General features: G+C 39.9%; 1 protein-coding gene across 10 annotated transcripts in view; it reads right to left on the bottom strand.

Moving 5' to 3' along the window:
* MKI67 (marker of proliferation Ki-67) overlaps window positions 1-17,567 on the bottom strand; it is a 31,280-nt gene extending 13,713 nt beyond the window's left edge. The window contains exons 1-13 of one of the 10 annotated variants that reach the window (XM_078391215.1): window positions 17,160-17,300; window positions 15,377-15,498; window positions 11,504-11,585; window positions 11,308-11,423; window positions 10,517-10,586; window positions 8,851-8,914; window positions 6,468-7,919; window positions 5,535-5,776; window positions 4,638-4,738; window positions 4,554-4,604; window positions 3,817-4,394; window positions 3,473-3,591; window positions 686-878 (exon numbers count right to left, since the gene is read on the bottom strand). In XM_078391215.1, the coding sequence (XP_078247341.1) occupies window positions 686-878; window positions 3,473-3,591; window positions 3,817-4,394; window positions 4,554-4,604; window positions 4,638-4,738; window positions 5,535-5,776; window positions 6,468-7,919; window positions 8,851-8,914; window positions 10,517-10,586; window positions 11,308-11,423; window positions 11,504-11,585; window positions 15,377-15,468 (3,160 nt within the window). In that variant the 5' untranslated portion in view covers window positions 15,469-15,498; window positions 17,160-17,300. Of the gene's footprint in view, window positions 1-685; window positions 879-3,472; window positions 3,592-3,816; window positions 4,739-5,534; window positions 5,777-6,467; window positions 7,920-8,850; window positions 8,915-10,516; window positions 10,587-11,307; window positions 11,424-11,503; window positions 11,586-15,376; window positions 15,499-15,610; window positions 15,684-17,159 lie in introns of all 10 variants that reach the window. The other 9 variants (XM_078391212.1, XM_078391213.1, XM_078391211.1 and 6 more) reach the window with 9 other exon arrangements.
* Between the last annotated feature and the right edge of the window lie 944 nt (window positions 17,568-18,511).

Raw genomic sequence — 18,511 nt, 5'->3', positions numbered from 1 at the left:
ATTTTAGTAGCTCCAAAGATATAACTTGGAGTTATCACGGTCTTGCATGCTTCCTCTTTCAGTATGAATGCCAAAACCAGAATTACAAAAATAAGCAAATATATGCAAATCTGCCTAACTTAAATAATCCAAAATCAGCTATTTTAACTGGCAATACTTATTGAGTTTATTAAACTAGGATGTTGTTAAAAAGGAAATTGTGAATTTGTTTCACAGAATGAGTTAGGCAAGTGAGGGGAAAAATTCACTGTGTGGTTCCAGAATAAACCTCACTATAATTTAGCGTAACATTTGATAAACTTTAACTAATATAAGGGTGACCATCTGGCTGCCTGATATTTAGTCACAGACAATTACGTCAGAACAAAACATGATTGTATTAAATTCATTTATTTATTCCATTTATACCCCGCCTATCTGGTCATTGCGACCACTCTTCCTACACTTCATGTAGGAAGTTACCTATATTTATACACAAAATAGTCCTTACACACATTGTAAACGATCTTCTCACTGATTAAAACTTCACCCATCTGTGCATCTAGTTCTGAAGTAAGCACAATGGCTTAGATTCAAAGAAAAATGTCTACCACAAAAGAATTGTTTTGATCTAGTGGTCAAATGCAGCATAAGCAGAGTGACTATCAACATACTGTATCTTCAACTGTTTAGCAAAATAACTTGCCTGTAAAACTCTCATTTAAGTCAAAATGTTGCTTCAAAGGATAGTTGTACATCACTTTAGGGACTTGTGCAGCTAAATTCACAGTGCTGATGTGAGCTTTTCCGACCACAATCGGAGCAGGAGAGTTAGCATGACCTGTAGTAAAGTGACCTGTGAATTTTCTTACTGGAGTTTTTAATACGGAAGCATTGTTCTGAAAAACAGAAAACACAAAAAGCATTGCAGCATGATCAAGAAAGAACTGCTAGATAGGCTCAGTGGTTTAGGCATTTGGCTGCAGAGCCAGAGATTGAGAGTCTGATTCCCAATTGTGCTTCCATGGTAGGAGCTGGACTTAAAGATCCATTGGGTCCTTTCCAGCTCTGCAGTTCTAAGATCATCATCAAACATTTCATTGGCTTCTGATGTGCATACACAATTCTGACTTTGGTTTACTTTTAATCTTGTCAATTCCTTCACGTTTACTAAAACTAAATGAAAATCACATTTTCAGTATATGGCTATCCTTGGGTATTGTTTCTAGTGAAGAGGTATTAGTAGGCTAAATGTCCTTACTAACAGCTTTGAACCACGCTACAGTCTTGACAGTAGCCCATAACACTCTTGGACTGATAGGATACCAGGACTACTGGCTTCCTTTTCCACATAACTGTTTCCTTTTTAATAAGTGGGCACTGCTGTATCTACAAACACTCCAGAACCTGGACAACATTTTAATAAGTCTCCTTAGTTTTTTCCTCTCACAATGTAGAGAACTCCTAATACATTGATTGTAAAACACAGTGGTTGCAAAAGTGAGCAGGCAAGGCAGCCAGGGACCCTCAGACTGGGGGCAAGCCAGGATTTTGGATGAAAGTAGTATTCTGCCATCACTGGTAAGTAGTTTATGAACTGTTATCCACAAATGGCTACTTAAATACTGTATTATGGTTGAGATCCTCCTAGATGAATGGTGTGAAGAGACCCAGAGGCATGTAGCATCATTGCTTGCTACTGAGCATTGATTACAACTGGTGACTCCAGAATTTCTTGTCTTTATGAGCAATGAAAATGTCGAAGTACTCACATTATATTCTCTTTTATGCATAGCTCAAACAAATGCAATCCTGTTTTTACTATAATTCAGGAAATCGCTTTGTCCGGCAGCATTACAAGTTTTCAAGTCCAAAATTATTCCACAAGCCATTTATTGTTTCCCAATTTGGGCAAGTGCTTTGGATCAATAGATCGAATCTGCACGACAAGGTTTTGCAATCACCATTGCACTTCGCAAAACAGTGTTTCCTATGGGCGTTTTTCGCTGGATGATGTTTCGGTCCGTACTTCGCAAGAGTTTTTTTTTTCCGGGACCGATGCTTCGCAAGACGATTTTTACAGCTGATCAGCAGCTCCGTAAAATGGCTTCCCTATGGGCAATCTTCGCAAAACGGGTGTTTTCGGGACTGATGCTTCACAAGACAGCAGTTTAAACAGCTGATCAGCGCTTCGCAAAATGGCTTCCATATGGGCGATTTTCGCAAAACGACTATTTTCCCCATTGGAACACATTGAATGGATTTCAATGCATTCCAATGGGGAAACGCTTTTCGCAAGACAATGTTTTTGCTAAACAGCGATTTCAATGGAATGGATTAACATCGTCTTGCGGGGCACCACTGTACTCTGTCAGCGAGTACCTTGGAGCTCTTAAATAAAGAGCTAGAATTACTAAAAGAATAATTTTGGATATTGAATTCCAGGACCTTTGTAGTACTGCCAATAAATTCTATTCACCATTTTTTCCATATTCCTCCTAAAATGGGTAAACCTGCTGCCTACCTTTCCTTGCTCAAAAGCACCCCAAAACATAAGGCCTTTTCTTTGGCCAGATGCAATGTCATGCCTACTGCTATATTATATGGCATATTTAATGCAGTTCCCTATTTTGACAAGCACTGCCCATGTGAAAAGGGGGATGCTGGAAACCCTTCTTCATGTTTTTGCACTGCCCACTTCACTTGATTGGCCAATCAAGGTTAATAGCCCCAATTACCTATAAGGTTATCCAATTGTTGTTTTTAATATCCATATTAGAAACAATGCTGGTAGGGCATGACTGGTTTAAGATCAATAGTTCCATGCTGAGACTTCTTGCTTCATGGCTCATATTCTTGCCATACAAGCAGCATATATTCCAGATAGGATAATTGTAAATATAGTAAGCTGAATATAGAAAAAAGTGTATATTCATAAATTGAAAATATTTAAGACAAAGTAGAAAGATTTAACTTTTCGGAAGAGGTGGAAGTGTTGTTTGCGGCTCTATCTCCTTGGCTACTGTGGATGCCATGAGACTTCTATTCAGCTTATTCTCTCCTTAGAAGGTGAAGGGTGCAAGGGCTTACTCATTTCCAGGATAGGTACTGTTTTTTTTTCTGAAGCATTTTTCCCACATATTTCAGCCATGTTTAAAACTTCTGAGCAGTAGGCATGGCTAGTTTTAGAAGGCAGAAGATCTCAAAGTAAATTATTGATATGATATTCCTTTCTAAAGAAACTGCCTCAACCCAGCTGAACTTATTTGCCTAAACTAACACTGACTGGCAAAAGTTTCACAAGATCAAGATGACACTGAAAATTGGGAGAATTTGAGTATGGGACATCATGAATCTAGAGCCACATGGCACATGCCCTCTGCACTACCAGTTACAACATACCACAGAATCTAGTCTCTTGGCACTTAAAAAATAGGCTGTTTTCTGGGCTTCATTCAATGGCCAAAAGCTCTGGTCAAAATTCAAGATATACCTTTGATTGTTTTGTAGATTTCTTTGCTGAACTCTTTTTAGGTCCACATTTAGTTGCAGTAGTCCTCAAATGTGATTTTGGAACACCTTGTTTTACAATATCTGCCCAAGACTTTGCAACTGGAATGAAAATTGTCCAGGATTATAAGGAATAATTATTTTCATACTTAAAATATTTACGCAATGCAATCACCAGATTTACCGAATATGTAGTACTATTTTTCTTAGTTATCAAACTATGTATCAAATGTTATATATACATAGTTACAAAATAAACTTTTATGAAACTAGTTATGGCATTCTGTTGTTTACTGAAAATATAGAATAAAAGCAACTGTAACAAACCTATTAAGTTGGCTTCAGAAGCACCACTTCGTCTTTTAGATTGAATTGCATCCACAGCACCACTTCTCCTATGCAAGGATTTTTTCCGTACAGCAAAGGTTTTGCTTCTCCTTACTGACCCAGAAACTTTAGATTCTTGTTCACTAGGTCCACCTGTCTTCAGTTCAATGATCTCTTTATTCACATCCACCTGTTTGACAACAGAACTCTGTTCTTTTGGGGATGTGCAGGCAACGTGAGAAACAGAGAACCTGCCTTTTCTTTGGGGTGTGTTACAAGATGAAGTGGCCGGGGGGGAAGCGGCCAGGGACCTGCGGGCAGCCGGGGGGGAGGCAGCTGGGGACCTGTGGGAGGCCAGGGACCTGGAGGCAGCCAGGGGGGAGGTGGCCGGGGACCTGGAGGCAGCTGGGGGGGAGGCGGCCGGGGACCTGGAGGCAGCTGGGGGGGAGGCGGCTGGGGACCTGCGGGCAGCCGGGGGGGAGGCGGCTGGGGACCTGCGGGCAGCTGGGGGGGAGGCGGCTGGGGACCTGTGGGCAGCCAGGGGGGAGGCGGCTGGGGACCTGCGGGCAGCCGGGGACCTGCGGGCAGCGTGGGGGGAGGCGGCCGGGGACTTGTGGGAGGCCGAGGGGGCCAGGGACCTGCGGGCAGCCCGGGGAGAGGCGGCCGGGGACCTGCGGGCAGCTGGGGGGGAGGTGGCCGGGGACTTGCGGGCAGCTGGGGGAGAGGTGGCTGGGGACCTGCGGGCAGCCAGGGAGGCGGCGGCTGGGGACCTGCGGGAGGCCGGGGACCTGCAGGCGGCCGGGGAGGAGGCAGCCGGGGACCTGCGGGCAGCCAGAGGGGAGGCGACCGGGGACCTGCGGGCAGCCGGGGGCGAGGAAGCTGTTTCAATCAAAATATTGCCTTGCTCCCTTTCAGTGAAACTCTGTTAAAAAAACAAGATACAAACAAAGGGAACGTTAATTCACAAAGAATTCTGATTTAGTTTTAATTGACATTCTGAAGAATGTTTTTGCTTTCTTTTCAAATTAGAACCTCGTCAAATAATGGCATGTCAATTAGAATATATTGAGCAGGGGAAGGTAGACTCTGGGCATCTGATTCATTCAAATTCTACCCCACCTGTCTGCACATTCTAATTTATACAGTGATTAAAAGGATAAAATATGATAACATACTGAGTTGGAATACTCATGTTGACTGATAATATAACAGAATATAAACTAATATTGTTGCATGTGGCAATAAACAAGGTTTTATAATGTTAGTTTCAAAATACTTTAGCATTAGGAAGACGAAGTACTAGTTAAAAATTTATATCCAATGGTTTCAATTTTCAACTCGCATTTTTTTAAAATAATAATTCAGTCACTTTTGGGCATTGTCAGGCATATAAGCCTTCTACACAATCTCCACAAAACAATCAATGTATCTTTAATTATTGTTTGAGTAATGCAAACAATGAGTTTATACTGCTCTCCCAAAAAATATGATCATGAATTTCTGGAACATCTTATCCTTCTGATTCTATCCCAATGACATGTCACCAAACTTTCCTAATACTGTGAATTTATTACATTGTAGTGGCATTACGCTCATGGAATTTATAAATAAAAATAATTCCAAAGCTTTTTAAACCAACTTAAAGCAGTCGACAGGAACAGCATGAAAAATTATATTCAAACATACTTTCCGTATTTAAAACAAATGAGTCAATTCACCTTGATTATAGATTGTCTCAATCCTGAAGCTTTTTTCAGAACTGCTCGAGGTGAGTTTCCAAATGGTAAACTCAGTCTTGCTGGAATTGCACCTTTTTTAAGTGGAGAGTTTGGAGGGAGACGTTTATCAAATAGTTCAGGACTCAGCTGGCCACCAAAGGAGACTCTCTTTCTTTTTCCAAGTGGTTGAAACACTATGTCAAGTTGAATATTTTTACGCTTTTGAGGTGATTTTTTAATTTCTATAAAAGAATAGTAAAATGTATCAAAATTAACATATTATCCTTAAAAAACTAATGAAGTTGATCCTTTTCCAGATTAGTTATCTAAATGGATATAAATCTTTGAAAACCCAACTAGCTTTTGACTGAATTTTTTGAAAGGAAGTTTCGCCCGAGCTCAAAGAAGCGGGGGGGGGGGGGGGCTGATTAAGGACGCTGATTGGAAACCTTTCAGTGCACTACTTTGAAATTCAAGGTTCCCCTTGACATTTAGTCTAGTCCTTTCCGACTCTAGGGCGTGGTGCTCACCTCTGTTTCCAAGCCAGAGCCAGCGGTTGTCCAAAGACAGTGGTCACATGGCCAGCGCGACTAGACACGGAACGCCATTACCTTCCCACCGTGGTGGTACCTATTTATCTACTCGCATTTACATGCTTTCGAACTGCTAGGTTGGCAGGACTGGGGCAAGCGACGGGAGCTCACTCCGTCACGTGGATTCGATCTTACGACTGCTTGGTCTTCTGACCTTGCAGTACAGAGGTTTCTGCTATTTAACCTCAGCACCACCATGTCCCTTCCAACTTTTTCATTAAAAATAGTAATAGACTGGAAAATATATCTGGATAATGAAAGAGCAATTGCAGTTGGAAGACAAGGAGAAATCATATACAGTATTGACAATTTGTTTTGAATAGATGTTGAAAGTATTTACCTGGCTTTCTGTTTGATATACATGGACTTGACACATTCATTTCTGAAACAGCTTCAGCTGGTGTTTGTACATTGCTTTCATATAGATTTGAAAATACTGGCATATTACTTTTCACATTGACATTCTGTTCATAAGCATCTGTGATTGGCTGTTTTATCTTCTCTGTGTGTTCTTCAGGGCAGTTCCTGCCAAAGTTGTCATCAGATAGTTGGGCAGGAGTTATTCTACCCACATCAGAAGCAGCAGTGATTAGGACTAATTCTTCTGTTGATTTCTTCATCATAGTACTTCTATTTACAGAGTTGTTATTCTGTTTAAAACTCCTTCTGGGGCTTTTGCTGTTACTACTGTCCAAGGAGCAGACAACAGTTCCAGAGTTTCCATCTTTTGGGGTGTAATTCACATCAACCTCATTTTTTTGTTCTTTTGGAGTCTGTATTATATCTGTGACCATCATTTTGCTATTCCTCCCCATTTTAGAACACTTATGACCAGTTAAGCCATTGATTTCACATTCTCCTGTATTAGTATCCAATGAGCATTCCTCAATTTCAAATGAAGCTTCTGCATACTTCATTTCATTCAGTGAATCTAGCTCAACTGGTAGAACATTATACTTCGAAAAACTATTTCTTCTGGCATTTCTAGTAAATGGACTGGAATACACTTGAAAACACTTTTTATTAGACTTTGGTGTAGATAAAGCACTTTCAACAGATCCAAAAGAATCTATTAGGTTTGGTTTGATTTCTACAGCACCTGCTCCCAGTGTCTGATATACTGATTTTTGAGAATAGTTTGTTCCATCATTATAGTCCAGTGACACAATATAACATGGTTCATGAACATATTCTGCGCTTTGCCTATTTGCTCTAATGGTATCGTTACAAGCACTTTTGGTTTCTTTGGATTTTTCTGGATTATTCTCTTCAGGGTGTTCAATCTTCAATGGAATTGTGTCTTCACTGTCTTCTTCCTGTTTTGCAGCATAATTCAAAACACTTGCAGATGAACGTGTTGCAGATGACCTTCTTGTAGATGACTTTCTAAAGATGTTCACATCACAATTTACTGGACTGGATACCACACTGTTTGTATCATGATTTTTAGTATTTCCAGCATGTGAATCATCTTTCTGCATTACAGTGTTGGTACTAGTCGAATTAGCCACAAATCTATTAGGAATTTGTGAAACACCTCCTGACATATTATCATCTTTTCTCAGAGTATTATCTTGACCGCATATCTCACTATTTCCTTCAATATTTTTTGTAGAATCTTCATACTTCACTGATACAGAATGTTCACTGGAAAAAGAAATCTCACTTTTTCTTTCTGATTGACATATTTTATATGCAGATTCAGATGCGTCATTCCATCCAGTAACAAGTTCTTGAGATCTTCCCTTCTCACTGCCATCAGGAGTTTGATTCCCTTGTTCAAGTTCCTTGTCTGGGAGGAGATACAATACACACATTTTCAAACCAGGTACTTATCTAAAACTAGCTATTATATTTCTTAATAGCTCTTAAATTTGAGCAAGAAGTTTGTGTTCTTAACACAAAACAAATCAGAAACTGCTGATTCTAGCTCGGAAGCCAGTTTAACAAAAAGGTCCTGAACAATACATGTTCTATTGGTAGATTCTCCCATCAGTTTGGTGAGTGTTACAAGCACGTGATTGGTTACTCTGAGCAAATAGCCATTAATTACAGCTTTGATCAGGCATCATTTACACCATGAGGATGCATGTCCACCCCTGCTCTTTTAGGTGCCACTCTTCTACTCACACAGCACACCATTCACCTTTAGAACAGCTGGTTAGAAGATGATTGTCAAATCAACACAATTCTTTTCCAGCGTCCAAAGGTTCAAAGAAAAGTTGTTGTGTCTTTTTATCAGGAGAAACAAGCAGTTACTGACATAAGCAGCTTTTTAAAAAAAACTATACCAAATATGCTGAGAACAAGCTGATCTAAATTTAAGATCAATTCAAGTGTATTTCTAATACAGCGTTTTTCCCCAATAGATGCAAACTATATATGGCTATTTTTTTTAAAAAAATTGCTAAACACTCTTCAATGCAATAATCTCTAAATTCATGTATACAAATATGCTATAAAATGTTTGAATTATCTTTATATTAACCCAAGATTTGTTAGCTTGTAAACTCTGATCATCATGACTCAATATGAATGGAAGCAAAAGAAAAAACAATAATTTACAGAAACTCCAGATATTTGCTCTGCCTTTTAGCTGAAGTTGACAATCATTATTTCCTTGAACCTTACTTAACTGTTTACAGAGGTTATATATTCTTATTTCCAGTTATGTTAGGAATAGAAACGTACTTGGTGCTAAAAAGGAAAAAAGAAGTACTAACCAGGAATCTGAGGGTTTCTGTTTTTTGAATCCTGAGAGCACAAGTCTTGCTGAACATGAAGAACCTGTAAATTCATACAAAATGCATCATAGCAATGAACACATTGGCTGAAATCCAGTAGTGAGTTCCAGCTAGAGCAGACCTATTGAATCAATGGAGATTTGTTGAATCAACTCCTCCATAAGTTCCATTGATTCAATGGATCCACTGTAGTTGCAACTTGCTACTGAATTTCAAACACTGCAGTTTTCCAGCAGCTAAAGTGATCATAAAAATAATCTTGAAATCTAGTGGTACTTCGTTGATTACAACGATTAAAATTAGATACTTCGTTATTTTTTAAATTTCAGTTTGACCATCTATCTGACTGAGGCACAAAGTGGTTCATAACAAAACTGAAAAAGATACTGAGAAAAAAACATTAATACAAGTAGATAAAAACAGAAGAACAATTAACATTTAAGTTAAGCAAATTATGATGTTAAATAATACTAATTAAAAGAAATATAAAAATATTAAGTAAATTTGTTTAAAATCCTGTGGATCAATAGTTTATATGAACAGGTACGAGCACCAAAACTGGATGAGAAGGTATGCTTCCATGGTTGTTAGTGAAGCCTCTTACAAATGTATTACTTCTGAGAGATAAGCAGTGGCATAAGGATTCTCTAAACACAGGCCAAAGTGTACACATGTGGAATCAAGGTATGTAACAATCTACATTTTAAGGTAAAAATCATACTTAAGGAGACTGCATATAGTGAAATGTGAAGGCACCCTTTTACAGACCATATTTCCATACAGTTTCCCCGAAAATAAGACCTAACCTGAAAATAAGCCCTGGTACGATTTTTCAGGATGCTCGCAATATAAGCCTACCCCCAAAATAACCCCTAGTTAACTGAAACCCCACCCACCACCACTGTGCAGTATTGTGCAGCAACCAGAAGATGGCATGACTGTAAAATAAAACATTCTTTGAACATAAGCCCTAATGTGTTTTTGGAGCAAAAATTAATATAAGATCCTGTCTTATTTTTGAGGAAACACGGTATTTCATTTTATGTTCCTCTTCTTTCCTCAGACATTATGGGCAACTTTTTTTGCCCACTAAGGCTACATGCCACAAGAAGCGATGGACTGGTTCTTAGGTACAAAGCAGTGTGTATACATAGAAGCACAAATTTCACCTCATCCCCACGTGCAGGAATGGAGGTTTAAGTCTCCCCTCTTACATGCTGAACACATCACAGCTCCCACCATCAGCTAGACATGTGTCTACATGAATGTATACATTGTGAATGGAGACAATTACATTCCAAACAGTCCATCAAACAAGTGGGAGTGTGACTGCTGTCATTTAAGTAGCTTCTTCAGTCTGAGGAAGTAACTGAAGAAGCTACTTGGATTAGTAGCGAAACATTTCAACCTAGTAAGAAAGAAGTCCGGTTCCAGTGCCTCAACTTTCAAGATAACCTCACCTGGATGACTGAGAATCTTCAGATATAACTGTACATGATTTGGCTGATTACTAAATCAAGCCAAAAATTGTAGACCATTGATTAGAATAAGCACCTTCCTTATTTTCAGTCTATAATTTCTTCACATTTTATGTAACTCAACAAACAAAACATGGAAACATTGACTATTATTGCCATGACATTACCTGTAATGTGGCCTTATCTTGAGACCTGGAACGTCTTTTCTGTGGAAGTGACACAGGTGGGTATTCAAACCTGTTTAGAGTGTAGATAGGAAGATGTCTTAATACTAGATTATCCTGTACTTAGATCAGTGACCTTCTGGAACTACGTACCATGTTACTAAATGCCCCCAAATCTTAGTTCTTTATTTCAGTTCCAACAGTTTGTCATTGCATTAAATCTCCCTCCCTTCTTTATTTTATGAAAAACTGGAAGAGGCACCACAATCAATAATTCCATTATTCCGTAAGAATTCCAGGTTATGATTGTTGTGGGTTTTTCGGGCTCTTTGGCCGTGTTCTGAAGGTTGTTCTTCCTAACGTTTTGCCAGTCTCTGTGGCTGGCATCTTTACCAAACTACACCAGAGCACAGAATGCTGTCCTCTGAAGATGCCGGCCACAGAGATTGGCGAAATTTAGGAAGAACAACCTTCAGAACACGGCCAAAGAGCCCCAAAAAAACCCACAACAACCATTAGATCCCACCCGTGAAAGCCTTCACGAATACAATTCCAGGTTAGTTGACAAAACTGAAATATTTGTTTTGCTGGAGGATTATCACAAATTTAAAGTTGCAAAATTTACACAACAGAAATAAAACAAGCTGTACTACCTATCCCATGAGGACGGTATCACTGTGTTTAAAAGGGAAGTCACTTTATTTTTTCTCCCTTATTTTTTGGAATTGAGATAGCAATATCAAACACCAACTCTTACAAATCTATAGCTGTTTGTGTATATAATTCATACCCACCTGAAAGAACGATCAATAATAGTCAGTATATCTCCATGCTTTAAATATGTCGGGTCTGTAACATTATTTCCATTTACTTGTGTTGGGGTTACAGAACTTAAGTTGAACAAAATAACCTGAAAAGGAAATTTTCAGTTTAGTAATTCAAAGAGACACATATCAAATAAAAATCAGCATAATCAACAACAATACATACCTCCTTATTTTCATTAGCTTCAATCTTACAATGCTCTTTAGAAACTTGAGGCAGTTGGATTCGGATGTCACATTCTCTTTTCCTTTAAATATAACATAATTTTCAGCTTTATATTTCTAATTACGCAACAATTCACTCACTCTTAAAATTTGCCTAAATGATGCTATTCACAGAATACATAAAATACTGTACTTAACAGCACATATTTAGTATGCACTTCTTTTGCCAGACAAAATTCACTTGGGTTTTAGTGCTAGCATGCCATGAATCTTTCCTTTCAACTTCTTTTGGCTTCAGCTAACTCCCTCCAGGATGACATATGTGCCAACAGAAATACTGACAATACAATAATGACTTTGCACTCCCCACAAGCCGACTACTGATATTACAGATTTCAGATGCCACAGCCTACCCATAACTAGCCTGAGGCTGCTCTATGTAACCACTCTTGAACTCAATCCCCTCAGCTGAGCCAACTATTCTTCCCCCATCAATACATCCCGAAAATATAGTTTTGACAGGAGTGTAGATGATTGCCAACAATTGGCCCGCTGACTTGGCCTCCCAAATACAGGTTCTATACCAGTGGTCAGGGAACAGGGGTAAATTACCCAAATGGGGTAAAAGTAAAAATTCTGTGGGTAATGAGGAGAGTGCTACCCCCATCCCACCCCCTGCAGGCAAACCTCAAATTGTAAGCCACCTCTCCCTGTTACTTCCTCGGTTGCAGCAGAGCACTAGTAAATCCATTCTTTCAGAGATCAGAGATAAGCCTGCTTGATTGGTTACTTCTGTAGAAGTACCCTTGGGCAGTCAATCAATCTAGGGCTTGTGAATGACTGCTTCCACCATCATTCACCTGCATTCATTTGCTTGCATTCGCCTGCAAGCAAGCAGGAAGAGGGAAAGGCTCCAGTTAACGAGGGAAGGAAGGTGCGAGAGACAGAAGGCTTCATCAAGCTTGTTTAAATGTACTGTATGTGGAAAATGAATGGATGGAGGGAGGGTGGATGTGTGTGTATGAGACTGACTCAAAACTATGAAAAAAGGAACAGGCAAACAAAACAGAAGGCTTAAGGCGGGGGGTGGGGGGGCGAAGGGTGGCTTTTTAAGATGCTGTCTAGGTTTGTCATAGCATTCCTCCAAAGAAGCAGGCGTATTTGAATTTTGTGGCTGCTGTCACCATCTGCAGTGATCATTGGGCCCAAGAAACTAAAATCTGTCACTGCCTCCATATCTTCCCCTTCTATTTGCCAGGAGGTGATGGGGCTAGTGGCCATGATCTTAGTTTTTTTTTTTTTATGTTGAGCTTCAGACCATTTTTTTGCACTCTTCTCTTTCACCCTCATTAAGAGGTTCTTTAATTCCTCCTCACTTTCTGCCATGCTTTTGCGTAGTCAATGAAGCAGAAGTAGATGTTTTTTTCTGGAACTCTGGTCTCTAGTTATTCTGTCCCTTCGAAATCCAGCTTGCACTTCTGGGAGTTCTTGGTCCATGTAATGCTGAAGCCTACCTTGTAGGATTTTGAGCATAACCTTGCTAGCGTGTGAAATGAGTGCAACTGTACGGTAGTTGCAGCATTCTTTGGCACTGCCCTTCTTTGGGATTGAGAAATAGACTGATCTTTCACAACCCTTTAGGCAACTGCTGAGTTTTCAATTGATGATAAAAAAATAGCACACTGGTCCTTTGATACTGGGCTGTGGCACCAGGGTGGGTGACATGACCCTTAGCCTGGTTTGTTCCTTTGTGCACACCACACACAGAATGATTAAAGTGGTAGGAAAAGCCCCCCCCCACAACTCTGCATTGGCTGTCTCTAGCAAGCATGTCATTGCTAGCACCACTCTGGCAGCCATTGATGATAATTAAATCCTCTCTGAGGAAGCAAAAATTTAATGCAACTTGCTAGGAATGTTGGACACCTTACTACTTCCTATACCACTCCATGGCTGGAGTGCAATGTGTTCCAGCAAAAATAGTGCACATCTTTATTAAATTTGGTGCATTCTGCTAGTTCGGTACATAGCCTGGCAGCCATTGATATTGATGCTATATCCTGCTAGTTTGACACACAGCCTGTGTAGATTCAATATTTTGAATTCAAACAATGTATGATTTCCTTCCTTTCATATCAAGGTAGTAGTGCCGGCGTATATAATTTTTTTTGGGGGGGTGGGGGTAAAAAAGTTCCCTGACCCCTGTTCTATACACAAGCAGCTACCACATATTCCTTTTTGGTCCGTTAAGACTTTTAAACAGAACATAACAAGGAGTCCTACTGCATACAGTATTTTAAAAACATACTGGGGTGAGCCTGAAAATGAGAAACTGCAACTATCTTCACCTACAAATCTCTCACTTGGTACCTATTCATATAGAAAATCCACAAACCTTAATGAACACTGTTGCCACTATAATCTCCAAAGATCTAAAATTACAATCCTAGAGGTTGCCATACCACTTGCTTGTGTGATGCAACAACATTCAGTAGCAGAATATACTGGTCAAATCCAGTACTTTATTGCAAATTATATACCCCAAAATCCCCCAGACTGAAATAACAGAACTCTCTAGGAATTAAACCTAAAACTAACCCTTTCAACCCATTTCTCTTAATATTTTGTCCACATAAAGACTAATAGCAAATATTTGCTATTGGTGTAACTTTATGCCAGATGACTAGGAAAATGCCATCAGCTTGTGACAGGAATATTAAACATAAATAAGAGCTTACTATCCTCCCTTTCAGATGTCAAAGCTCTTTTGGCCCTAGGAAAGCCTTGATATTTTTTTTCATGTGCCATCAAGCCAATTCTAACATGGACACTCCTTTTCAGGGTTTACGAGGTAGAGAACACTCAAACAGTTTATCATTCCCTTCTTCTGAGGATATCCTGGGACTGTACAGCTTCCACAAGGCCATAGGGAATGATTTAATAGTCAGATTTGATGAGCAGTGTGGTTCCAATATCAGGAGCAGCATTTTTGGCTATTAATAGCTCCTCCCTATGCTTAGCGTCCCAAAGGCTTTCCTAGGGCAAAAAAGAGTGATATGGAACCTCAAATACTGAAGCAGGGGATAAGAAGCTTTCAATTAAATTAAATATTATTGTCACAGCCTGCTGATATCATCCTAATTGTGCAACGTAAAATTATGCCAATAGAATTTCAGCCAAATAATAAACTGTAAGGGTTCAACTTACCAATTAGATAAGTTGTTCTAGATAAGTAACACCTTCATAGTTCCAATCTGAACTAGGTATTGTATATCTCAGTCATTTAAAATACCACAGCCAGAATCCTGTCAGAGATTTACACTTGTGTAAGCTAAATTGTGTAACTCATTTCAGCTAACAAGGCATATATCCAATTTCACAGCAACCACATGCCCAGTGATGCAATTGGCATTTTGCCAGTTACGACAATTTACGTGCAGTGAATTATGCAGTTAATGTAGATCACTGGTTCTTAACCTTGGGTTACTCAGGAGTTTTGGACTGCAACTCCCAGAAGCCTTCACCACCAACTGTGCTGGCTGGGGTTTCTGGGAGTTGCAGTTCAAAAACATCCGAGTAACAAAGGTTAAGAACTACTGATGTAGATCACCAGAACAATTCTGACTACTGTTAATTAGCAACTTTCTAAAATTTAATAATTTTCCAAAAGCTAAGAGTCTCCTTTTGTGCCAGCTCTTCACAACTCCATTTTCAATCAATGTGCAAACCTGTAACTGGTACCACCATCTGAAATTGTGCTACTATTTTTTTTTAAAATACAGAACAGCTTATTAAATCCTAAATACATCCACAATATACTGTATTTCCTCACATGCAATCATCAAATGTATTTAATAATATAGGTTACTCTCACCTTCCAAACAAACAAGAGTTTGCAGTCAGTGGAAAATGAGTTCCATCAGTTCCATCCCTTTTAATGACAACGATTTTCCCATAAAGTGGCATTTTCCCGGTTGCATATCTTACCTGTGCGGACTGAACAATATTATGATCACAAAATTTCAATGAACACTTATTACTAGCATCATCCTAATCAGATGATACAAAGATGGATTTTAATACACAATTATTTTTTAAAAATAATCACCTTAATGATCTTAAAACAACCCTGAAGGAGGCAGTGAGGGAAACTACCAACCTCTAGCTCTGCAGTCAAATACCTAAATCATAATGCAATTTCCAAATGTATATTTTGTTTTATTTCAATTATACAGCCACAAAACTTTGAAATTATTCAAGCCACATTAACTAATTCCAATAATTTAGAAGACATCATTCTATTTGGTTATCAGCTCCAAATATTTAAATCCACATAGCTCTCAAATCAGACCAAGATCCACAGATGTCAGTTAAAGACTAATTAACTTCAACATCTTGCTTCTGTAATACTGTTTATCAAGGCTTTCATATACTGTATTTTGTAAGTAATTCTGGGTCTTTTTATTTGTTGGTGCTTTCTAAAGTAGTTGCATTTTCAGCTATATCACTTGAATGTGTTTGAAAACATAACACTGCATATTTACGCCAGCTGTTTAGCTTAACTAAAGATATGACACTTTGATACAGTATCACTTGAAACACTGTACCTTTCATTCAGGATAATCTGTGTGGTGACTAAAGCCATGTTTATGACAAATTATTACAGTAACTGCCCACATAGGACTGTACTACATCCATAGAGGCATGCACACAAGAATCCTAAAGCACATAAGAACTATTTGGCACTTCCATTAAAAGAAGTATGATCTCTGTAAAAGTATACAGACACACTTAATTTAAAGCCTTCTCAAAAATGAGTGAAGCAGAGCTATGTCTCAGATGTGGATTTAGAAAATCATATGGCTGATGCTTTCCAACTTATTTGGGCAACTGTTCCCAGAGGATACAGTTAGAAACAATCTAACAAAATAAACATGATATCCACAGTCCTTTAGGACTGGACCTGTAAATACAATACCCCACCAGGAAAAAAATAATACTACAAGTCTATTGGAAACCAAGTACCGTATCTCAGCAAAAAATGAGAAAGCCAACCAATATACATACATCTTGTAACTGTGTTTTGAGTATAAAACAGTCGCACCGCGATGCCACTTTCCCCCTAAAGAGTGGACTTGCTCGGATCGGATAATCCCTGCCTCTCAGGAAATTTTCCATCAGCAGCAAATCCAAGTTTCTTGCTATTATTTACCTTCCCCTCCCCCATTTACCTAGCCTTACATAATTTTTAAAAGATCACAGTTTCCTTGAGGCTCTTCTCACTTTTATCAACCTCCTGCCCCTATATTTTCCCTAGAGGGCGTTTGCCTCCACAATCCTTCAGGCTGCCAGCTCCCCGTTTTTCAAAGCACATGCCTCAACGGCCCGAAAGTCCAGCCACCTCAGTCTCGTTCAAAGCCAAGTCCTCACACCGTACATTATCGGCCCCCCCCCCACTACCTTCGTAAACATGCACTCGCCGGCTTTCTCCTGCCCCCCACCGCAGCCTCGCTCCCTCCCAACTCTCCGTTTACTTAACCCACGCAGAGAAGGAGCCTGCGGGGTGGACCAGCCCGTGGTTCTTCTTCCCGGTACCCCGGCTCCCCGAAGAGCCTCTCCACCGGCAGAACTCTCGACGCCAATGAAACGTCCGTTACCTGTGTGCGCAGGCGCCCTCCTCACAGACCCCCCCTTCCTCTGGGTCTCCAGACACGACCTCTCCTCTCCCCCTTCCCCTCCGCGAGCCGTCTTCAAATGGACACCTTCGGTGCGCGCGCTCTCGGGCAACCACTCACCTCACTTCAAATCCCGCGCTCTGTAGCTGTTCTGCCGAATTGTGGCACTCCCCAGCTGTATCCCTCCGCCGCCACGCAAAACTGTGCGCCACAGACCTGATATCCTCAGCTCCTTCCTGAAGAGAAATTAAAAATAGCAACTAATCTTCTCTACTCTGTTAATTTTACCCCCACCCATTTTTTTAGCTAGTGACCAAAACTGGGTCTCACGAGCCGCGGAATTCTAACATTACTGGAGCGCCTCACGAGGAACTCTTTCGTGCTGTTCGCGCGCAAGGATAAATCGACGACCGATTCTGTGAAACTTGTTTTTTAAAAAAGAAGCGCGGAGCGTTCTAATTGGTCATAGCACGATGACGCTAACCAGAGAACGATCCAATGGGAATTCAGACACATATTTAAATCTTAACTGACGCTGAAAGCGCTTCCTGTATTTGTTTTGGACAGTCCGCCGCGCGGAACAGGGAGGGAAAGAGCTGGCGGGTTAAGTTTGTTTTTTAAAGCAATTTCTCTGGGACGGTGGCAACCTGCTGGGTCTTTATATTCTTGTTCTGTCGTGCCGCTTAGGAGTGTGCAAGTCGAATAGAATGGGCGGAGTAATTGCAATATCTTTTATGTGTAAGGAACTGAGCACAGGAGAGTAAAAAGCAGCAACTTGAAGAACCAATTTAATGAGATTTCGCGGTAATGTGAGGAAGAGGGCTGCCGTCCGCCAAAGCTGGTATTTAAGGAACTATAAGGCTGTTCGGTATTAAAGGAGAAAATAAAAGGGCATCTTTGAAGGGGTTTTCGCTAGTCGGTGGTGCTTGACGAGCTTCAGCCTGTTAAATGTTTCTATAGGTGTATTTTTGGATGGTAACTTTCAGAATTCTTCAGGCAACACACAAGACAAACTTTGAAATACCGTAACTTCCTCTGCGTGACTGTGTTGCTTCCCCACGAAGGCACATACGCAATGTAATCGTAAAGTGTAGCAGAGGACCATTTGGGACAATTTCATACAGTATTTAATTTTTTAAAAAATATATTTTTATCCTGCTTGTCTCAAAAAGACTCAAGGCATGTTACATCGATTAAACACAATATTTAAAAGCTAAAAACAGTAAGTACACAAATATTTAAAAAGGAATCAAACAAATGTCACACTAAAATGGTAATACCAAAAGCACATTGGAAGCAACAAGGCACAATAATCTTTACAAACACCTGGTATG

This window comes from Pogona vitticeps, chromosome 3 (assembly GCF_051106095.1).
Source record: "Pogona vitticeps strain Pit_001003342236 chromosome 3, PviZW2.1, whole genome shotgun sequence".
NCBI classification, from domain to species: Eukaryota; Metazoa; Chordata; class Lepidosauria; order Squamata; family Agamidae; genus Pogona; species Pogona vitticeps.
Note: the sequence above shows the minus strand (reverse complement) of the source record. Positions and strands in the feature narration are given on the sequence as shown.